Here is a 24595-nt window from a genome sequence, read left to right as displayed (position 1 = left end):
GGTACTGATGGTCTTGACCTCCTCTTCAAACAAACCCTTCCCTCCAATCAGGGAGGATTGTGGAGCTGGGGCTCAGCCGAGGCCTGTGGGTATTACAGAGGAAACGTCCTGATTCTCCTTGATTACTCCCTCCCTCTCCCTCTGTCTCCCTTTCTCTTTATCCCCCCCCCTGTCTCTGACCCCCCTCTTCCTCTCTCTCTCTCAGTGACTGCTGGCTCTTCGGTTGTCTCTAACCCGATGTCGAACTTTTCTTTCTTGTGCCAGTCTGACTCGTCACTGTATTTTCTCTTGTCTACATCCATCCCTTTTATTCCCTGGTTTACTATTCAGACTTTCCAGTTTCTTGGCAAGGAAGCCAGCTTAGTCAGTAAAATGTGGTAAAGTCTACAAATCCTTCGCATGTGTACTGCTGGAATATGTAAAGACATATCATAATACATTTTCTAAGGGTGTAATTATCTGTTTTCTTACCTTTTATGTGATGAGATTGGAGTTTAATTTATATGCTAAAATTGCATGTATTGCAAGCAAAGTTACATAAAATTGTAAACACTGTAGCGAACCCACACAAATACTACTTATAATCAGCATAAAACTAAATACAGAAGTACATTATGATTATTAGTTAGGACAATTTTTGGATGCCTTGCAACTCGCAAGCTTGTGGGGAAACTGGAGCTGATCCCATCAAGGATGTTGGTGACGACCCCACACAGGTCACCAGTCCATCACAGGCCAAACACGGAGAGACTTCCTGTGAAATTCATACCTACTAATCAAGTTATCCGTTAACCTCAAATGCATGCCATAGGACTATTTGGGTGGAAATCACAAGAACATGCATTTACCACACAGAATGGCGAAACCTGGACGTGAACTGGGGTCTTTCTTGTCCTGAGGTGAGAGTGCAAACCACTGCTGTTGTTTTTGTCCTCATTTTTAATGACAAAAACAGATGTTGAGATCGAAAGTCTTTTACAATCATCATTATCCAAAACTAGGGATTTGCCTTCAACTTAAATGTCTATAAGTGCATGAAAAACATTTGAAACCTTATTTTCACATGTGATCGGTGCCTCAGTTGCAGGGACCCATAAGAAAAAGTGTCATAGAGGTGAATATGTCGATCAGGATGAATCTGAATGGGCCAAAGTGCAAAAAAAAAAAAAGGAAGCAAAAAGTTGTGTAAAAGTTACCAAAAACTTGAGAAAATGAATATTCCATTGCAGTTATGTGGAGATTATTAAACAACTATGCTTTTAAAATAAACACACATTTAAACACTGATCCCAATGGTAATATTGTTTTCCTCAGTTTTTGCTGTGTCAAGCCTTTTTGTCTGAGAGAGAATAAGAGACCGGATTCTAATACTTGGGGCTTCCTATGAAGAAAAAAATAAAGTTAACAATAGATTAAATGAAATTGCTCCATTATTGGCTGAATGTGTATTTAAATCTCTGGGGATGATAATGTCCAAAATCACCATTCAGTGTTGAAGAAACTTAAAAAAATAAAACACCACCCAGAAATGGTTTTATTATCATCAGTTCTCCACGGATAAACAACCAAAGAAACATGGGCCATTATTTTTCCACCAAGCCGGCGCTTTTTTGTTGTGGTCTCAGCAGTAGAGATCAGAAGTTTCTAGTCGTTACACAGCAGGGATTATTACAGCGCGGGTGTCATCATCAAACTTCAGCACCTTCTCGGCTGCTCTCTTGATCTTTCTGACTCGCATGTCTTATTGTTTGTCATTGTTTGGCAGTGTTTCACTGCCTGTCTACACTTCGTCCTCAGATCTCGCTCACTGTGAGGTTTCCGATTAATGTGTGTGTGTTCTTTGTATTCGCATTCTTGCTTTAAAATTTGACTTTGGCTTTTGGTTGACATTTGATTAAATCTGCAGAAAATCAATGTATCGTCCACATAATGTGTGTGAGTATGGTGTTGTTTTTGTCTCCTGAAGAATGCAAGCACACAACAGTTGTGGCAGTTTAGCACACTAGTTTACATGGAATTGATGGTCAACGTGTTATTTATAGGGTCAGTCACAAAGTTAAGGTTGGGGTTATGGGGCTGCGACAACATCGACAATCAGAAAAGTCATTCATAATTTTGCACCTGTCTTGTGAAATGAAGAAGTCACTTCAGGAACACAACAGGAATTTACCATTGAAACCTAATCTCTGGTTTTATTTTTGCACAATTCAAACCCACAAAAAGCAAAGAAGAAAAGAGAGAAAAGAAATAAATGATGAAATGCATTAAAGATAGAGAGAGAAAAAAACCCCCAGAGGGCTTATGTGAAGCCTCCATCTAATTAAGTTTTCACAAAGCTGTGTCGAGCTCAAAAATACCAAAGCAAAAATAAAGATCGATAGCAAACTAATAGTACACATGTCTGATTACAGCAGCAGCAACAACATAAAAAAAACATTAATAGAATCCATTCAGTGGAAGAAAATGTGTAATATTGTAGTTAACAATATGTTAAAACTTTCATTCATGTGTTACATTTTTTCACCTCAAGCTGCAGGAGGGCCGTCCCTCTGAAAGATTGTCTTTTAAAATGAAAGCAAAAGCTGTTTATCAACTGGTCATTTTGTGGAAGCGACCGGGAGCCACTGCAGAGAGGAAGCGGAACACGTGTGCAGGTGTGTGTGTGTGCGTGTGTGTGTGTGTGTGTGTGTGTGTGTGTGTGTGTGTGTGTGTGTGTGTGTGTGTGTGTGTGTGTGTGTGTGTGTGTGTGTGTGTGCATTGCTTTCTGTTGTACGTAGTGAAGTCTGCTCACTCACACTCATCTTCTTGTGAAATCCTACATTTTGTGAAGTGAAGACTTGATTTAAGTTTAGACTCACCTCAATAGTAAGTTTGCAGAAAATGAATGCAAGTCAATGCAATGTCCCCTCATGACGGCACAACATGTGTAGATTAGTGTGCTTATGTGCATGCAAGCATATTTTTTCTTAATGTGGCACAGTCCATGTGCACATATTTATGTGTTTGTATGAGAGGGAGTTTTGTTCTTTTACTGATTTGAAAACATGTGGAGGAGGGAAGAAACACCGCTTCGAAATCTGTATTTACACATACAAAAAAATGCTCGTATGTTCATCTGGCTACAAAAATGTAAGACAACCGCAGTATATAACACCAACCAGCCGAGACAGCGACACGGCATTTTCACTGACGGGGGCCGAGACGGTGACGACAGTCTGTCATAAATCTAACGGCGACACTGTGAATGGGCGAAAGTAGTTGAAATGACGGGAAAGTGACACGACAGTCACAAAACACAGTCACAAAATTCTTTTCACATTTCCTGGACTGCAACAGCGGCGCACGGGCGGGAACTGCCCCCTCCAACAGGCGTCCCCTCTCAGCGAAGGAGAAAGGAGCACATTGTAAGGCCGGGACCCAAAGGTCATCGCGGCTTGACTCACGGCTGGTCAGACCAGAGGACGACGACCAGGACTAACTTCTGCATCTCTTGTGCCACACATTAGTCAAATATTAGTCACAGTGCCTGTTTAGCCCGGAAACATGAAGAGGGCTTCTGTTCACCAGACACCCTCTGCGGCCCAAATGTGCATTTCTCAATCACAATCTGACCTGATGTGATTGCATTTCCTCCCTCCGCCGAGTCGCCAAGCATCTGTTTAGCGCCACGGCTCGCGGGGTTTGTTGGATGAAACAGCGACAGAGAACTCCCACTGAGATCCAGCCCGGTTTTTCCAAAGAAATGCTACCAGAACGTCTCAGCCCGAGGGCAACGCTCCCCTCTGTGGAGAAACACTTCCATTTGTGAGGAAGATGTGTTCAAATTCTGCAGCTACTTTATCCTAACTTTGGCTGGTATTATCTGATTGCAACTGTTTCCTCAGACAAACATTTCACAAAGAATCACATCATTGTGCTAGTTTGAAGAAAAGAAATGCATTTTATACAAAACAGATTTCTGCTGAGGAAGCAAATTACATTGGAAACACTGCACAAATATGTTAACGCCCACGATTGTAGGTATCATATGAACAATACACTCATTGAATATCTTAAAAGTTATGTTTGACGTGTGTATGCAGCAGAAACGTTAACAGATTACTGAAGTATATCCATGTCATAATAAATCCATCAAATTATTAATGAGTTTTGGCGCGTTTACAAAATTGACTTTGTTTATTAATTTTCTCATTCATCGAAACAGTCTGATGATAGTTTGATCTGTAAATGAAAAGTTTTATGTTGCCTGAATGTCTTGCTTGGGCCGCATGGTGTTGTAAACTTATTTACACTCGTTTTACAGTGATTCGTTTCTGGTTTGATTCCAGGCGTGTGCTCTCTCTCTCTCTCTCTCTCTCTCTCTCTCTCTCTCTCTCTCTCTCTCTCTCTCTCTCTCTCTCTCTCTCTCTCTCTCTCTCTCTCTCTCTCTCTCTCTGTGTGTGTGTGTAGCAGAAAAAAAATAGTACTTCCCACAGTTATGAAATATGTGAACAAGTGACTGCGTAATATAAAAATTGTAGCTGTTTCAGTTTCAGTAGAGGTTGGCAATGTCGAAAAAAAAAATAGTACATGTTGGACTGAACGGCTTACAAAGATTTGAAAATAAAAGATTGGTTCAAATAAAAACACATGTTTATAATTCACAGTGACAAGGGGGAAAAATAGAAAAATCTGTGATTACAAAAATGAGGTCAAATAGTTGGAATTTCCATCATGCATTTGTGTTTTCCAGAGTTTGTTGGTTTTCGCTTTGAGAATTCGATAAATAAAATCAATGGTTCCCACAGTTCTTTTCCCCCCTCAAGTCCTCAAATATGGCCTCTAAGAAAGGCTGCGGACCAAACTGTGGCTGACACTCCATCTATCAAGGCATGGCGGCCCTGATTCCTGCAGTCATACAAAGACAGCTGCCTTAAAGGACAGGAATCTGGGACGTCTTATTCTTATTTGAACTAACTTCACCTCAGGATAACAATGAAGTAAGAACGTGAAACATGAAATTGAATTTGAGGGGCTCATTAATAGAAAAAGCCTCCACCCCCTCCGGCAACCTCTGACATTACTCAAGAAGGTACTTGACCCCAAGTCGGAAACCACTGGTGTAGCATGAAAGGTCATAATTAATAAATGTAAAATGACTGAAGTGAGGCCGCCTAGCATTTTTAATTAAAACACTTATATAATGCGAGCGATGATCTTCACTTTAATGACAGGAGTTGAATGTAATACAACTTCATGGCAGTGGAGCTGTTTAGTTTGTGCTAAGCTTGTGCAAACAGAGCAATTAGTTTTTCATCTTTCACATGAATCATATTAGAAAGAATAACATTGTTTGGTTTCCTGATAACAAAAGACTCAAATGCCAGTTCTGGAGTTAAAGGTGCACCATGTTGCTTTTGTTAACACCTGCCAATGTGCAGAAAGGTCTGTCGAGTGTAAAGCCAAACTTTGCTCTAAGATAAGTCCAATTTAAGTAAAAAAAAAAAAAAAAAACCCAAACAAAAACCAACAAAGGCATATTTTATTTGTAAAAAGCCGGCATGCTCGCCCTCAGGGACAACTTGATGTGCTTCCTGGGGCATGTTCAATACAACATCTCGGCACATGAAAAGATCTTTGGAAATGTTATAATAATAAGATTTAGGGCCAGAAATTATTCATCACATCATAATACAGCTGTCATATCTGATCAAGAGATTCAAAAAGGAGGATTACTGAAAAACTATCATTCAAAGAAAAACAAAAAGGGGATTTATTTTAAAATAAGAAGAAAAACAAATAAAAGAGGAACATTCCCTGTTTCACATTCATCACTGACAAAGAGATAAGAAGAAGAAAAAAGAGGGGAGAGAAAAGGACACTTTCCTGTGACACTCAGTGACTCAACTGCCTCCGATGGTGGAGAATTGTGAAGAGGAGACCTGAGGCATGGAAACTCAAGAGATTGGGTGATTCCGTAGAAGTGAATGGCTCTGACTCTCCTACCCATCACTAGAGGGGGAGAGACAGAAAAAAAAAGAGCAGGGAAAGGACGGAAAGAGGGGGGAATGACTGGCGACTGTGTGGGAAGAGAGAGAGAGAGAGGAGGGGCTTAGAAAGTATGAACTTGTGTATGATTTAGCTGCAGGAAGCATTAAGAGGGGAAAGATTGCGATCAGGACGCGGTACGCGCAGACTTTCGGGCTTCAATAAGGACAAGTTGCCTGCTTCTTATATACATTGACTTTTCCCACAGGGTCACACTTTTTATTTTTGTAGTGCACTCCTTTCACCCCGGAGAGTTGTCTTTCTTAATAAAAAAAAAAATCGGGACCTCGAACCCGGGCTGTTTTTTCCTCTTTCCTCCGCCGTGCGTAATTTGGATCCAAGATCGAGAAAAAAGAAAAGAAAAGAAGAGGAGACGACACCACAACAACACGAGGGCGAAGAGTGAAGGCAGACAAATCAGACTGTTACAAAATGAAAGGCGTCTTGGATTTCTGCTGGGTTTTCTTCATGCTGCACACTCCCGGCGTGCTGTCCTTATCCACACGTAAGTTGCACGCAGATGTCCATCGGTGCGCAAAAAGCCACGGTCTCGCTGGGTAAAGACTTTTAGAGGGGGCTTCGGGAAGTACGCTGCACTTTGTGTCTTCAGAGTTTGCTTCAACGAAGTTGTCACCCAAAGATCTCAGTGTAAACTTAACTGCATCACAAACAACAACAAAACAAAACAAAAAAACAATCCCAAACTCCACAGCGTTTTGAACTTTGGTCTTATTCTAATTATGGAAACATCTCAAACCCATAGTAGTACACTATAATATTACATTTTTTGTAATCAGGTACATTTATTATGCAGCAAATAATATAATTTCTTGTTAAATGTATAGGTAAGAAAAAACAAAACACTACACATCATTTACAGGCTTTCCAGTGTATCAAAAAGAGAAAGTATGTAAACCATGTGTGGGGACTTGTAAGAGTAGCAGTGGACTTTCATACAGTAACAGCTCATTCTTCCAAAGAACAACTCTGATATCACAGATTCCTTCCAAAGTTGCCTTACATAATTGCAGCTAACTTATTTGGGACACATGGGCCTACCGGAGCCACTGTAGCTGAAAACTAAAAATGCCACTTTGTCTGCCTGACAGCTCCTGTTATTGATGTGCTCCTGCCGTATTATATTGGTTGTATCCCCGCAGAGAGAACCCATCTCCCATGAGGCTGAATTTCAACAAGTCGGGGTCATAATTCGTTTAACACATGGGGCGCACGGGGGCTTTACAAACCGCATCAAAACAGTGACATCATTTGCTGGGGTTTTGGAGAATGTTAACCGCCAGCTTAATGCACAATAACGTAAATAAATCAAAGTTATGTCCGTTTCACCCGCTAAGTGGCTGGATTAGTTTTTATGGCCGGCTCACTGGCAAACAGCAGCTCCTCAGAGAGGATCTCCTGTTATTCATCCTGTTTGAAAGGCACCAATAAAAGAAAGTATAGTTTTAGGAGCTTAAAGGAGACAATGGGCCTCGATCACAAGCTTCCCTGCTGTTTATTATAGGGCCTAATCGGTCATTACAGTTTTATTCACTGTAATAATGGCTGGTGCTTCCCTTTCCCTCAGTGTGTTGTGGTTTACAGATGCCACTGAAGTAAATGTGGAATTTTCTTAGAAACATATAATTAGTTTTTAGTGCAGCTCATAATCTCACAAATTTGACTTTTACATGTCCTGTTAGTCAATAATGATATACCTAAGTTGGTGATGATCGTGTAAGACTAATATTTCAATTTTTGAAAGCATGGAAATGTCTCTAAAATACTTTTATAACCTAAAATTACTTTTCTACCTGCCACAAATTGACATTTCTCCTGCCTGTGCTTGCCCTATTTTGGCTTGACAAGATAATCTTTCCTCACTTTGGAGAAAAGCATCTGCTAAAAGCCTAAAATGTAAAGGGATGAAAACAAAATACGACAAAACTGCTCAGTGCTGTTTGCTCAGGCTCTTTTCAGAAAACTGAAATTGCATGGCTCATTGTAACTAAATGTAGCGTGACTTCTTCCACTTTGCTCGTCTACACCGGCCCCTCAAATAATGTCCACAGGTCCATCTATTGTAAGTCAGACAGATTAAAGTATGGGCTTTCTTAAAACTGTTGTATCGATGACTGAAGAATAAACAGCTCCTCAGCAAAGGGAGAGGATGACATGCACCTTTGAAACATGCATCCATCGCCGATTTAAATGAAGTCACTGGACACTTTTCACTTGCGAGACAAAAGTTGAGCATATTCCTCCCACTTACCCCCGTAGCTCTGCCCTCATCTATCGTTGGGTGTAATTCATCGCATGCCCTGATGAAAAACTGTGCTTCAAGCAGCCTCAGCCTCTCCAAACAAATAATATTTTACAAGCCATTTCCCTCAGTGAGCGTGTCGAGCAGAGACAATAAACAGCAGTAATTGTGTCTATCGCTGTAGTGTTTGAACTGTGAAGAAACTGGTGTTAGAGTGGCTTCGCACCCCGCTCCAGGGCAACGTCTCGTCCCCAGCGCCTGGAAATACATAAACACTGCTTGTTATTCAGCTGGATCAGCATATTATTGGCTAATCACAGCAGCCTTTAGTCCAGCGTATCCGGTGACAAAGACAGCCAGCCTTTGTGCGTGTGCTTGTTTGCGTTTGTGTGTGCGTAAATGCGTGGAAGTGTTGTGCCAGAGCTTGAGAGGAGGTTATGACATTAATATCGAAGGGGAGTCGGAGTTGAATTAACGCCTTCAAAGGCGGCTCCTTCATAAAGGACCTCGCAATGTCTGTCAGCGTACGGTGGCTGGCAGCGGAATGGATGTGGCCCCGGGCAAGAGATTTGTAGAGGTCTGACAAAGTGTTGATGCTCTCACTCAGTGACTGCTCCGTCTTTTTTCTCCTCAGAGATCATCTTCACTGTCTATTTTCACAGAGAGTTTGACGTCGTCGAGCAATATTACTTAAAGAATCTGTCATCTGAAGAAGAGATGCTCCTTCTCTTCTCTTCTCTTCTCTTCTCTTCTCTTCTCTTCTCTTCTCTTCTCTTCTCTTCTCTTCTCTTCATATTTTTTTTTATCGTATTATCATTTCATCCACCTGCAGTGTGATGAAAACGCTTCCCATTATGTGCTTGTGCAATTGCAATTTCACATCGAGCTGTCAGAAACAGAAAAGAAAAACATCAGCCGCCGTCTGATTCTATTCATTGAGCCACTTTCTCTTATTTGCCAACAGATTTAGTGCACAAAATAAAATATGATGTAGTTTTCAAAGAGGATTGATGTTTTTAGCCCAAAGTAGTGCACGCATATCAAGAGTTTTCACAATTGTAAATTGAGGTATACACCCATGTTACTGTAATCCAGAGTGGACATCAACATGGCCACCTCAAATCCTCCATAAATCATTAAACAGAGTCTGTTTTTGGTCTGCTGCTACATTCACAGTTGCTTCATCGTCTGGGACTTCAGGGCTGACCACCTTTATTTGTCCTGAATGTTTTCCTGTTGAATAAGTATAGCAACATATTTTGGCTCAAGTTTGAATGCCAATGTTTAATATAATCCAATTTGTTTCACTTTTTCCAAAGACAGGCCTCTGAGAAAAGGCCTTCATGCGCAACACATTAAATCGGGAGCTTCAAAAGAATTAATCCTTTGCTCAAACTCAAATTACATTCAAAGCCTTATTTGTAGTTCCTCCCGCTGTCCTGTGTTTGAAGCCTGAAGCCTAACTCAAGATAACCTTCTTTAACATCACCATGATAGGATCAGGTTTAGTTTTCAAACCTTTCAAAGGCCACAGCAGCACCAGAAGGCACTATTAAACAGTTTTCACTCTATATTGGTGTTTATAAAGGCGGCTTACAACATGGCAGCTGAGACCTCCATCGGAGGGCCTTTCTTTTACCACTCCATGTAAAGCTGAGTGATACTATCTCACCGACGACACAAATGCTTACTGGACTCCACTCTGTGGAGTTTGGATCAGCGGCCTTCTGAGTGTAAAAAGCTTCCTTGAAACCTAACGTGAGAAGACAGCAGGAGTTCAGTGTGGAAGAGGACGGCATACTGTGAGGGAGCTTAGTGATAAATCCACCACAAGTACAATATCATGAGGCCCATCCAGGGGTTTATGAGGATGAAGGCACTGGCCTATAGTTATTTAGTGGCCAAACATGGTTGTAGATATAGTGACTGATCCACGGAAGATTTGTGTATATATAAATGGGGGGCAACTATGATATTGCATGCACAGACATGTGGAGTCTGGTAGTGGGACACACAGAGGGTCACATCTGCACAAAGAGCAGACAAAATGGCTATATCATGTTTGCGTTGATAGATCTGCAAAATCAGGTGTTTGATAGAGATCGAACAAACTGCTGGGAGTAGTTTATGTTGATAGATTAATGTACAATGTGTGTTGTGATACATGGCATCTGAAAATGTTTCTGTTGTTCATTATCGTGTCTGTTTTGATCGTATTTGAAAAGGAGGCGTGTCTGCTCAGCCTTCAGCAGGGTTGCTGCTGTTATAGTGGTGAGAGGCATTTTTCAGCTGGCTCGCCTCAGCTTCCAGCTGTAGACTTTAATGTACCTCATTTAGTATGCTGTACCCCTTTGTAAGTCTTGCAATATTTTCTGAATTTCTGGTGTGACTCTTTACTTTCACACAGCTTTGCCTTTGAGGCACATCCCCCTCCAATTCTGCTATTTCCCTTTTGCGTTGCACCCTGTTATCACAAGGCTCAATAACATCATTGCCCATCACTGTTCACCCGACAGCCATGCAGCCCTACTTTATACAGGATCTTAGTAATTGAGGCTCATAATTGTGTGGCAAAATCAGGTGTATCAAATATGTCAAGAGGACCATCCATTATGTTGACGAATGTCACAGAATCAAAACCCAATCAGACATAGGGAGTCCGTCAAATACAGCTATTGGGAAAAATCAGAACAAACAAAAATAGGGTCAACAGAGTACTAAACCATATTTGTTGGATATGCTGACTGGAAATGGAACAGATGTTAGCCCAAATCCACACTGCGATCAGAAACAGTGGACCCCTTGGCTTTCTGTATAAAGACAGGCCTGCTCAGAAAACACAAATCCTCAGTCTCTAGTTTAGGACACTGTGTTTGGATTTTAAGGAACACGGATTTAACGTAGATCCTGGTTATCAAAGTATTGTCAGTGAAACCTCTATTGCCTAATCGTCGGCTGATTTTGATAAATAATAAGAGATGAGGCGCATGGCATTGGTATCCAGTAGTAGTACTGTACTACAAGTGATAAGCAGATGATGGGCTTTGACTTCTGGATTGATCCTATAAGGAAGACTGGATCTTTTTAATGATATATCTTAGCTTAAAAAAAACAAAACAAGTCTCAACACTCATGCCATCTGAGCTTCTAATTGCACTGTTGGTGGTTCAGTCCCTCATCTTACCTTTCCAATGTGACACAGACCCCCTCCTCCATTGTTGTTTGTGTGTGTGTGTGAACGAGTGAATGTGATTAACATTGTAAACACTGCAAAGCGCCCTGGGGGAATGTCATTCAGTGACAAAGTGCCATATAAGTGAACTCCACTCACCATTTAACTACTGTATAGCCCTGATTCCCATCTTCCTCTTGCCCTCCTCCAGATGTAGCAATCATCTACCCCCAGGACCCCGTGCTCCGCATCGGGTCCAACCTGACAGCCAGCTGCTGGATCCACCCCGAGCTCGGCGTCCATGCCAGTTCTCTGTTCTGGACACTGAATGGTCAGCAGCTGCCCAGCTCCATCTACAGAGTGCTGAGCCCGACCAACCTCAGTGTGACGCTGGCCGGACTCAATGCCTCCAGGCAAACGTCCGGCGACAACCTCGTGTGTCACAACCACAAAGGGCACATACTGGCTGGCTCCTGCATTTACGTGGGGAGTAAGTGGATTCCTATAAAATAATATGATTTTGTGAAACTGTGAAGATGTGTCAAAGTAAAGCATCATTGCATTAAATAAGAAGTAGATGAGCGGGCTGGGAGGAGTAATTCACCAAATAGAGAAGTGGAATGAAAAGGAAATGGGAATTGAAGGAAAAACAAGGAAGTAGTGGGCAGATTTTTTAAGTGTCCCTGCACAGTTGTGCCTGTATTTTATGTTTAAGGCCCAGCGAGAGGCCTCGATGAGTATGTCACTGAGAGGCTTTAACCACCTGTGTGGTCCATTACTCGCACTATCACTCATAGGGTTTGGGCCTGACGTTTAACACATATGCTTATACTTCTGTACTTCCAAGGACCTGTACTTAATTTGAAGAAAATCTGATATAATTTGTATTTGATTTTGCTCTGTTTTGCTTTACAGTGGCTCTAATAGGGAATTTAAAACATTTTTTCAAAGGAGAATTATTACTTTCAGGAAATTAAAAAAAAAAAAAAAAAACGCATAATGTATGAGTACTAAACTGGCAGAAAATTAATTTAGGACTTTTTGAGGCTGTGAGAGGCGGCAAAATAAAAACAAAAAGCAGTTTTGAAAAGGCGAACAGACAATACAACACACACACACACACACACACACACACACACACACACACACACACACACACACACACACACACACACACACACACACACACACACACACACACACACACACACACACACACACACACACACACGAAAAATGCATCTGGGTTCTTAATCCGTGTGTGACACTGGTTTTGAGCACCGTGTGTTCTGAAGGACAAAGAATGTTGGCAGGGATCCTAAATCACACGCACACACGCATGCACGCACACACACACATCAATTAAGAAAAAACAGGAGCAATTTCAGAGGGACATCACCAGCGAGCAGATTACACTGTGGGTTGAAATACTGACTTGGAAGCAACTTTGTTCTCCCACTTATCTTTATTTTTTTTTATCCACCTTCCTTCTTTGTCCACCTCCTCCCGTTGTGCTCTCCTCACCCCTCTGTGCTCTTCATCCATTTCCTTCACCCTTCTTCGTTGCCTCCTCACTCCTCTCTGTCCCAGTGCCTCCAGAGAAGCCGGTCAATCTGACCTGCTGGTCCAGGAACACCAAAGACCTGACTTGCAGCTGGGCTCCCGGGGGCAGAGGAGAGACGAACATCAGCACTCAGTACAAGCTTAAGTACAAGCTCAGGTACACACCCAGACTGCAGCCACAGGGCAGCAAACATTGATTGTAATAAGTCCCTTGTTTCACTACGGTATTCTTCATGATATATTCATGAAGTAATATTAAGAAGAAAAAAGAAGAAAAGAATTGACTGATGTGTTTATCACCCTGGATGTCAGATGATTCACTGCGGTGACACTTAGTACTGTTGGATTCCTGCTTTTCAGTGTGGGGGGATTTTTTTCCAGGTATTCTTGCTTTCCTCCCTCAACCAGTTGATGCGCTTGTTAGGCTAAGTGCTGACTCTTGATCGGTTGTAAGTGTGCGTTTGTTTGACTGGTAACCTGTTCAGGTTGTACACATGTACTTTGTCCTTCAACCTCAGTTTGGATCAGTTTTAGCCACAGCAGCTCTTAACTTAGATAAAGTGGGTTCACTAAATTTCAGTATGAATTAATGATGAATACATGATATTTCCTATATATTTTTTTAAATTTATTTTAGGTTTTTAGTCAAATCAAACATGAACCCATGCTGGTTTTTGAGTAGGGTATATAAAAAAAAACACCCAACAACCAATGCTTCAGAGGAGTAAGACATCCACCTCGGTCAGACTGTTGCGTTGAGTCCAGATCAACTCATTTCACAGGACATTTTACGATACTGACAGGCCTCGAAAAATCCCCAGAAGCAAGCCCAAGTGGAGGTGGAAACAGAACAAAATACCATATCTTTTTTGGCAGACCTTATTTTTCTTTAGGAAAAACAACACCAGCAGTAGCCAGAGGGCGAAAGTCACTCAACAGTAAAAAAAAAAAAAAAAAAAAAAAAAAAAGTCAAATTTCATAAGAGCGAGGAAAATAGATTCAGCTGGAAACAATATATTTAAAAAAAATGAGTTTCAGATGGAGTGCAAGCTCTATTTACATTTTTAAATAATTAAATCAACAATTTTAAAACACCAAAAAGGAAATGATGTGACATGCAGTACCCACAAACGCGGTCAACTGGGAGGAGATTTCTCATTGTGTTCGGATTAGTGGGAATAAGGACTTAATAAAAACTCCAGTGCCAGATAAACTCCTAACTAGCAACACGTCAAACAATATGTTGCGTATTACAGGCATTATTTAAGGTTACTGAATGTTTTCCAGAGTTATTTCAAAGTTCTTGTGGTTGTCTTTTTTTTTTTTTTCCCTCCTCCAGATGGTACGGTACAGAGAAGGAGTGCGAGGATTACACTCATACGCAGCCGTACTCCTGCAGCATCAGGCAGGACCTGCACCTCTTCACACCCTACGAGATCTGGGTGGAGGCCTCCAACCAGCTGGGCCGGGCCACGTCTGACGTCATCACCCTCGACATCCTAGACGTGGGTGAGTGTGGGAAGAGGCAAACTTTGACCCTCTTACTTTCAGGGCTTAGATCTCAGTATCAACCGAGGCCTCGGGCTGTAATCTGCGGGCGCTGATATCAGCTTTTCAAGCTTCCTTTGCCCCCTGACCCCAGGTTTCATTTATCTACAGCCCGTGTGAGGTTCAGCTGGGTGTCTGTGTGACATGATCTACTTTTTATTCATGTTTTATTCAAACTATTATGGAAAAATATGTCAAAATCCTCTCCAGATGATCTAACCGAATCCACGTGTTTCGTTTTGTTAAACCTTGCAGGAGTCATTTACTGTAATTATTCCACAGTCGGGTTAATATTCTTATTTTAGCATTGAGAACGCCAGTAGGAGTAGACATGCTGACGAAACACAAAAAAACCCTGCCCTCCAGCACTTCTAGAACTAATCAATTAACACGTCGTATCATGCTTGTTAAAACCATTTGAAATGCTAGTGTAACGATGACAATTTGTGGTTTCACAGGGGCGAACGTGCCAGATTTTTTTGCACCCACTAAGAGTGTTCAGGTTTTTTCACGGTGCCAGGGTAACCATTTGTCTGTTTACAGTCATTCTCATGACTCAGCTGAAAATCTCACAGCCGTAGCTCCACACTGATCTGACAAATGAAAGAGGGGTATCGATCTTCTATGTTTTTTTTGTTTTTTTTTCAGTTTGACTTGTTTTGAGGCTTTGAGTTCAGACATGTCCAGCTCATACTACGACATACAATGCAAATGTGCTTAATGCTTTTTAGATTGGGTGACCAATGTTTATATTGAGAAACAACTTTAGTGTCAAATTATCACCAGTTCGCACCAACTGGGCCTCCCACTAGATGCCACTGTATGACAACAGAACGCTGCTACAGTGAAAAGTCGCACCATTTTAGACCAACAGTGGAAGCTCAATGTTGCCAACAACGTAAAGTTACTCTGCAGAATTGAAATCTAGAAATCTGAAAACAATATGCAGCAGCAAACTGAAGAAGAGTTTGGTGGATCTTAGAAGTCTGTGAGGGACCGTCGAGAAGCAGAGAAACTGTCAGCATGGCGATGAAAACAAAGAAAGCTGATCCTGGAATTCACAGATAACAGCAGCTGCCGGCTGAAGCTTATCGGTAGTGAAGTTATGAAAAACAAATCCATCTCATACCCCGACTTATATAATGTGTTTTCCTCCTCACAATGCTTTTTTAAACTTTTTTTTTGACAGATGTGATTTATACTCAGGTGCGACTTATAGTCTGGAAAATACGGCACATATTGATACGGTCAGTTCGTGTACACCAATTCTGAATTGGATGTCAGTAATACAAACGGTACAATAATACATACCTTGGCTTCCAGATGATAAACTATAGTAATCCTGCATTGCGATTAAATTTACTTCTCAAGCAGAGTGGAAGAATAAAATTTTTTAAATTCACCTCAAGCAGAGCCGCAAACTTTCATACATTAATGGTAAACCTCACATGATTAATTTTACACTGACATGCAGCACATGCTTTGCCTTATGTTAAGTTGTGATTCTTGGCTGAATTCTGCACTTGTGGTTATTGGGGTTAATGGCTTTTGGGATCAGTACAGAAGAAAAAGTACTTTATGACTCCTCACTGAGTCTTTTATTGGGAGAAGTCAAACACATCTTTATAGAAGACACCAGTTTCTGTTTTCAATCATTCTTTTAATTATTTGCACTTCTGAAAACTGTGTTTTAATTTTGGTGGCACATAATATTAATAATAATAATCTTTACACAGCAAATTGTCTTGAGAAATGTGTTCATAAGTACTCATCTGGCTGATAGGAGCTGAGTGCTGTTCCCTTTTAAAGCTTTGTTATGTGGTCCGTTGCCTAGCTTAGTGTGGTTTAAGGAAGCGGCGCATGCAACAAGACCAAATTCTCCTCTTCATTATTTCCAACTCTCACACACGCGTGCACGCACACACACACACACACACACACACACACACACACACACACACACACACACACACACACACACACACACACACACACACACACACGCGCACGCACACACACACACACACACACACACAAACACACACACATACATGCCCACACCTGGACAGGCGTAGGTGTGTGACGAGTGGAAACGCCCTCTTCTTTTGATGAGCTCATTTTCCCTTTACTCATGCTCACTGGACACACACACACGCACACACACACACACTAAGAGAAACAAGCACACACTCACAGAAAACAGTGGCTGAGTCCTCTTTGTGTAGGGAAGGAATGTTCCAGGATGATCCTCGACCTTAATCCTGTCTCTGAGGCGGCTGCAGACCCCGCAGGCCTGAGCAGTTTGAGGCTTTGAGGCTTTAAGACTTGGACCTGAAATAATACAAACTGATTGTCTTGGATTATCTTGGAACTGTTCACCTGGTTCACTCCTAACATGGCTGAATACCGCGGCGAGACCGTATAGAGTTTTTGCTTGCAAGGAGGCAAGAGTCCATCGCACCGTAATCCCTTTTCCTTTTTGGCTAATGTATGCACGCACACACCTGTTTACACACCCCGAGGGCAGGGCAGGGCAGGGCAGGGCCTGGTAACAGTATAGAAACCGAGAGGCAAGCACAGTGTGGGCGGTTTCTGGATTTGTCTGTGTTCGTGTTTCGCTGAAGTTGCCCTGGACGGCCTTTTCATCCAAGCAGTTTCCACAGCAGCGGCGGGTCATAAAACAAAGCAACCACACCTGCGTGTGGAGCTGAGTCACTCGCGTCTACGGTCACGTACGATCACTTACCAATGTGGAAACACCTACGGTTCTCCCTGCATTCCTGCGTCACGGGAAACTGTAAACCCGAGGGGCTAGAGGAAACTTGTGTTTCTGTCTGACTTTGTTATGACGTGGCGAGGAATGACATATGTTACGCAGTCGTGTGGTCGCGATGTGTCACGTCTCATCGGTTTTAATGTCGAATGCAGGTGATGTGTGATAGAATTGTTTCTATTCGTGCACTTTGCACCTCATCAGGAGTTCCACTTAAAATAATTTTCCTATTACTTTTCAGATGTTTTGATCATCTGTGGTTTCAATTATTACATTTCAAAGTAACAAAGTCATTATCTTGGGATTTTTGGATCCAAACAGGAAGTTGCAAAGGGTTTGTACTTTGTTATTCTATTAAAGTTTTTTTTAATATGTACTTGACATTTACGTTTGAACACAAATATGTTCTTACTCTTTACAGCCTTAGATATAGTGATATTATGTTTTTTATGATTTATAGTTAAAAGTTTGGATTTATATGACAAGCAGATTTCCAATTTGACAGTAAGTCAGTACGTCATCACACCCTCTAGCCAAAAATGTGCATCACTTATAAAAGTGCACTTATTTATTTCCAAATAAACACAAGCATTATGCTGGCATATTTTTTTTCCCTAACCTTAACTCATCACAAAGTCACAAATGTAAACATTTATCAGTCACGGAGTGAAGACGTCGGCCTCCTCACGGCCTGCGAAGGTAAATACAAGCCTGCTAAAATCTCAGTGACGCTACGTTCCTCCGTTGGGTTTACTTCTTAAACTCCTGGAGGCCAGAAACAAACAAAAAAAATCTCGTGTCAGCCTCCACTTTTTCCCTCCACTGAAGCTTTCCCGTCTTCCTCGTCCCCGCTGGGTCGTCTCGTTTGTTTACTGGTGAGGGAGGACGTTCTGAAACTGAACCGATATTGAAATGATCTCGAAAAAAAAAAAAAAAAATCCAAAACAGAACGTGAGCAGAGTTAAAATAATGGTTTGTCACAGTACGTTTGTTTGTTGAAAAGATAATTGTTGTCAGATGAAAAAGCCTCTCTCATGAAAAAGCAATCCTTCAGTGTGCTGCAACACATGAAGACATCACTCCTACCGCTTTAAATCTAACTTGACCGTGTTTCCTGACCCCTGTGAGCACAAACTCCCAATGTCGAGAAAAGGCCCCTGGAGCAAAGGATTTTCAGAGTCATGGCGAACGATCATCATCTCCAAAATTGTTTTTTTTGTTTTTTTAATTCCTAATTTGTGCTTTTGTGCAGTTCAAGCAGCTCCAGTGAGCTTTCAGCTCATTGTTTTGATTCTGTGGTCGGTAACTTTGCTGTTTTCTTTGGAGCCTCGCTGCTTTTGCTTTTTGCTTTTCTCTTTTTCAAGTAACTTTTTAGCGACAACAACAATGCACAATTTTACAAATTTGAACATTTCGAGACAAGAACATTTACTATAATCTGTCCTCACCTTTATTCAGCTCGGTGTCACCGGAAAAACACAGAGACTCAAACTCGCACTCTTATTTTCTGTCAGCAGTGGAGGAAGTTAACCGCTGTGTGTACCAATTCTTGTATTTTCCACATTTAGCCCCGACCAGAAGTCCTTCATTAAATGATTTGATTTTAATGTGACTGTCAACACACATTCAGAAACAGACACAGATGAGTTATTGTACATTTTTATTCTAATTTGATTCTATTTTCTTTAGATGTCAACATTGGATTACAGTAAATCAGCATTCACCAGAGGAAGACAGAAGTTATATAAACTACGGCAAATTTGTAGAGAAAACATAATCAAGTAAAAATATAATGTTTTCGACAAATCTCACGGAGAGTACTGGTTACTTTTCAACTCCATTTTTTTTAATTTTCAAAACCAGACAATGACTTAAATATCCTATATTAATTATTGACATTACTATAATTACACTCTGGTAAACACCTTTGGATATAAAGTGTCGGTCTTTGCCTCTTTAAATATTATTGAGAGTGCTCAGTAGTAAAATAGATTACAATTTGTAAACTGTGTCTGACGAAGAGTAACCATACATACATACATACATACCATTTTTATTTCATTCAATTTTAAGAAAAGAGAAAAGAAAGAAAATATCAATATTTATTTGTTCGTTATAATTACGTATGACTGAAGTTTACTGACTGTAATTTCTGTTTAATAATGATACTTTGCAAAGTGTTACAACAGAGAGACATTCAGGGGATGTTTTGGGTTTGAGATCACATACCGACAACTTGTCTCTTCATTTGTGTTCTTATTATGTTGATGGACATAATGAGTGTTTTTTTTTTGGTGGTGCAGGCAGTAATTTACGGTTGCAAAAGCGTTAGAAATGTATATTTTGTATTATTATGTGTATTTCTTTAAAGCTGTCAAAGGGGGAAAAAAAATTATTAGTCAACGATCCAATGAATCCAAAAAATGGCCAAATGTTTTCATTGAAATTAATGAGTTTGGTTATTTGGCATCTTTGTCATTGTTCCAGATCTGCTGACTTAATAATCCGCTCCTTGTTCCCCCCCCCAGTGACCACAGACCCCCCCTCAGGTGTGACCGTCAGCCGTGTCGGGCAGCTGGAGGACCAGCTGAGCGTCCGCTGGGAAGCCCCGCCCGCTCTCAAAGATTTCCTGTTTCAGGCCAAATATCAGATCCGCTACAGGTTGGAGGACAGCCAAGACTGGAAGGTAAAAGGACAAACCCACACGAGGACATAAACCTGCTCTCTGTTTCTCCTCCGCGCCGTACATGACTGCCGCACAGCTGTTTCTCATCCTAATGCTGTAATCACCTCTAATCTGGTCTGATTGAGGCCTCCTCTGCCAGATGAGTTATCTGCTCGGCCGGTCGAAAATGTTCCCCAAGTCATGAATCTACAAGTCGGGTTTTGATCAGGGGGAAAACACAAGCGAAAGCCACTGTGTGCATTGTCGTACAAGCCTCGAATAAATGAAAATGCCGTGTAAAACCTTCACCCGTGCAGCAACGGCACTTCCAAGAAATCCTTTTCCTCTGGGTTAGAGTGAAGATTCTCCTGTAATTAAGGGGGAATTACACCGATGTAATATAAGCAAGTCTTTACTTGCAAAGTGGAAAAAGAAAAGGAGGGGGGTGTGGAGAGATGATGATGCCGCTTCGAAGGAGGGAGAAAGGAGACTTCAATCCGAGTGGCTTGTCAGGGGTGGTGGTGAAAACAAAGCGCCATTTCCCGCTGAAGCGGCCCTAATCATGAGGTCATGCTGAGGAATGGAGGGATATATCTCAGCTGTTAATGTCTTCAATATGGCTATAAAGACGCTCAGCTGTAACGTCTGCCTATTTGGCTTCATCACATCACATCGTTAGCCTTCTGATGCCTGTAATTTCTATGTTCTGCTTTCTGTTGGGAGTCTTTCTTAACAAGCGTTAACAGACCGGATACTGGGCAGAAAGTGAGGGTCAGGAGACAAGATTAACTCTAACATGCATATATTTGTCCTTCTGTCTGTCTGTCCATCCTAATGTTTGACTGTTGTTTTGAGTACCTGTAGCCTGAGCGCCGCATGTGTTTGTCCCAGCATACTCAGGTCTGTAATAAATAATGGAGAACAGATTTTTACCCAGCAGGCATAGTTACATTAAATAGTTTCATAAACATGCAGATCAGGAGCCACCAAACAATGTTCATGCATGTTTAGGTCTGTATGTGGTTTGCGGTTGTGTTTTCTGCATCTTGATTCTGCCCCGTGTTTAAGTTTTTGCCCATTGGTATTTAATACTGCGGTCAGACCACCAGCACTCAGCCTTTCTGTGTTTGTGTCTTTCTTTTTGTGTGTGTGTGTGTGTAGGTGATGGATGATGTTGGGAATCAGACATCTTGCAGACTAGCTGGACTAAGACCCGGAACAGTATATTTTGTGCAGGTAGAAAGACTACGTTTATGTGTATACAACAATTTTTGTGGTGATCGTTGTGAAAATAACCAATTACCAATACATAATTATAATTGAAGAGTACTTTTTGAGTCATTTCAATGTAATTTAATGCCGTTAAAAAGAGGTTAATACGATTTTTACTCAAGGTTTTTTTTTTTTTTCCATAACTTTTGTTTTACCTGCAATCATGTCCAATTTAGGCAATGTAACTCATACTTCAGTATAGGCACGCATTGTTGAGTCAGTTGGTGTTGCGTAGTGCCTAATGTTGAATTGTCTCCAGGTTCGCTGCAACCCTGTGGGCATCTACGGCTCTCGCAAAGCTGGGATTTGGAGCGAATGGAGCCACCCCACAGCTGCCTCCACACCCCACAGTGGTGAGCTGACGCATCACAGTCAGAAATCCACTCAGGAGGCATTTTCTTTGCCGTTAATCCCAGCTTTTGAGAACATTTGTAAGGGGCAATTTGCAGCACTCGAATTTGTTTTATATCAGGGTGTACTGCGTATCCCACAGCTCTCTCCTGCTGCTAAAAACCGCCAGCTGAACAGGAGAAAATGGTGCCGCTTTACCCTTTTCCGGTCAATCTTGCCCTCTTTTCTGTGTTGCATTGGCAATTTTGGGGGGAATTTATCAAGACAATCAAGTACAATCAAGTCAAGAATTGCCATCAAACAAAATCTTTGCCAAATCAAATGTAGAATAGAAAAACAACCTTTGATTAGATTTTTGTCTCAAACGCTTCCAACAGAAATGACTTCCTTCCAAAGGAAAGAGGGGAAAAAAAAAAAAAAAAAACACAAGCTGTTTGCCACGCGATGCTAAATGTCTCAAAGTTTTGGGTACTTGTGGTTTGTGCCTCCCCAGACATAACTGCTGAATAAAATGTTATCATAACTGATGGGAATAAAGACCGCAACAATAAAAACAAAACCCAGTTTTTAAAAACGTGGATTTGTCTGCCAAGAATTCTGCAAGGAAAAGTTGAAAAAATAAATAAATAAGAAGAAGAAATCGCTAATCGGAGTAAAGAAAGAAAAAAGGGGGTTTCTGGGAACATTCAGTTCTCACTGCTTCTGTCTTGTTTGCTTTCCTTTAATTCTGCTCCGTCGCTCCCGTCTGTCTCTCTCGTCTCTCTTTCCCGTAACTCCCTGCCGGTGAAGTGTAACCAATTACATCCACGCAAGGACCCTTTTTTCATGGTGCTTGTGCAAAACACAATTATTTAATTTTACTACTGTAACCCCTGCGAACTGAGCAATGAGTGAAAATTACAGCAGTATATTTTAGTGGCCATCAGCCCACCTAATACATCTTTTAGCAGCCCGCGGCAAATTGAAGTAAATAAATCAAGTTTTATTTGTATAACACTTTCAGGCAGTTAAAAAGATTGACAAAAACCCTAAAATGAGAAATAATGCTTGCAGACGCACACACATGAATGTGGTATATCTATAAATATGCACACACATGGATCAACACTTCCACACATTTATACAGATACACAAATCCCTATAATTATATCCATTTGTTTGTAGAGGCTAATAAGCCTTTACATAATAGATTTTTTTTTTGTTGCCACGCTGCCATCTTTATGGGAACATACTGAGTACATGAGACAATTATTTTTTCTTTCTAAGTGGGTTTCTGTAAATGTAGGTTTCTTGAACTCTTTTAATCATCTTTTTTGTAAATGAAAAGTCATCAATGCAGTTTGTTTTCTAATGGCTGGATTAATCAGGCAGGCTTATTCTTATGGAAATTACGTCATCATTCTATTCCTGACAAGCATTTGTGGTTTATTAAGTGATAAGGAATTGCAATTTGGAACAAAACAAATCTGTATACCTCATTAAAGTCTTACCTGTCCGGCATTTGAATCTCGTAACACGTGTAACAAGATAACCCAACAGGAAATATACAATATTTATATCTATATGCTTGGTATAATTCTCACTTTTTGCAATGTATGTAACAACTCGTAAACAAAGGCATTCAAATGGCATCTTTCCCTCCTTAAATCATCAACACGAGTTATAATCATAGTTCTTCTCACACTTTCTCCCCATGCAGAGCGACTGATGTCTGGGTCCTGCGACTCCAAGTCTAGCGGGGACTCGAACTCCACCCTGCGCAGGGAGCTGAAGCAGTTCTTCGGCTGGGTGCGGAAACACGCGTACGGCTGCAGCAGCATGTCCATGAAGCTGTACGACCAGTGGCGAGTGCTGATGCAGAAATCCCACAAAGCTCGCAACCAGGTAGGTAAGCATCACTAATGCCGGGATGAAGCACATGCAGATACACACATGTACTCCGATCTAATGACACAAACACATACATGTGCAGCGCACTCATACAGACAGAAAGAACAGTGTGTTTTATAAATGTTGATTTGTAACAGATTCTGTCTTCAATTCAGGTTCTCCAAGGGGATAAATCATAGCACATGCTGACTTTACAAGCAGAAAACAAGTCAAGAAAAGAACTGAGAGAATGTCATTCATGTTTCTGTTTATGTGTGTGTGAGAAATGAGAAAAAGATTGTACTCGTATAACGGACCCATAAGGACAATTTGCCCCGAACATTCTGCGTGGATACCAGCTGTGGCCACAAGAGGACACTCAAAGGCAAACTGCAGGATATTCCCCATTTGTGCATCTTTTCCAGTCAGTTTGAGCACTTAAAACCGCGAAGGAGCGAGAAGGTGAACTCATCACGGACTTAAAGGCACGTCTGCGTCGCGAGAAAGACACCATGTGAACTTCTCTGCTTTCACATATGACATTGTAGCATGAACAGCTTGGACACCGGTAAAGACGTGTGTTTGTGCGCACAAAGTCGATTCGACCAGATTCAAACAAACCAGAAGTGTTGCCCAAGCATCTAAAAGTATTCTGTGACAATTTGAGGCGTCTCCTGTGGATTCAAAGCACCATCTAGTGGCTGTTCGGCACCTGTGGAGACTCCTGCCTGATCCCTCATTGGGGTCCTGATGTAAAAACGAAAAGATTATTATACAGTATTTGTAATTCATGCTTTGTTATATTGATTCATGCTGTGCCAAACTGGTCCATCCAGGTTTCCTCCGTGCCTGAGTGACAGTATGTGACTGATGGTGTTTTTTGTGTATGGAAACATTCACTGCCTTTATTTTTGTACTGAAATGTACCAACATATTTAAAGTATAAAGTTATGTTTAAATTCTTAAATTATGTTTAGTTAGAAAAGACTGTACAATGACTGAAGTTGTTACCAAGCTCTAATGTTGTTCTATAAAAGTGTCGACAGAAACACAAACTCATGTTCACTGTCATTATGTCAATGGTCAGGGAACAAT

General features: G+C 41.2%; 1 protein-coding gene across 2 annotated transcripts; it reads left to right on the top strand.

The window, feature by feature from the left end:
- Window positions 1–6145: 6145 nt before the first annotated feature.
- Window positions 6146–24547, top strand: crlf1a (cytokine receptor-like factor 1a). Of its 2 annotated transcripts, none has more exons than XM_080512718.1 (9): window positions 6146–6532; window positions 11671–11949; window positions 13050–13179; window positions 14362–14531; window positions 19872–20029; window positions 21170–21244; window positions 21540–21633; window positions 23331–23515; window positions 23677–24547. In XM_080512718.1, the coding sequence occupies exons 1-9, from the start codon at window positions 6460–6462 to the stop codon at window positions 23698–23700; spliced, it is 1188 nt and encodes a 395-aa protein (XP_080368844.1). In that variant the 5' UTR covers window positions 6146–6459; the 3' UTR covers window positions 23701–24547. The 2 variants fall into 2 exon arrangements, with proteins under 2 accessions (XP_080368844.1, XP_080368845.1); XM_080512719.1 differs by having other exon boundaries at window positions 23331–23519.
- The last annotated feature ends 48 nt before the right edge of the window (window positions 24548–24595 follow it).

This window comes from Blennius ocellaris (assembly GCF_963422515.1).
Source record: "Blennius ocellaris genome assembly, chromosome: 17".
Classification (NCBI taxonomy): domain Eukaryota; kingdom Metazoa; phylum Chordata; class Actinopteri; order Blenniiformes; family Blenniidae; genus Blennius; species Blennius ocellaris.
Note: the sequence above shows the minus strand (reverse complement) of the source record. Positions and strands in the feature narration are given on the sequence as shown.

Coding starts and splice junctions, on each gene's coding strand:
- crlf1a (XM_080512718.1), top strand. CDS start 6,460: ATGAAAGGCGTCTTGGATTTCTGCTGGGTTTTCTTCATGCTGCACACT. Junction 14,532..19,871: donor CCTCGACATCCTAGACGTGG/GTGAGTGTGGGA, acceptor TCCCCCCCCCAG/TGACCACAGACCCCCCCTCA. Junction 21,245..21,539: donor GAACAGTATATTTTGTGCAG/GTAGAAAGACTA, acceptor AATTGTCTCCAG/GTTCGCTGCAACCCTGTGGG.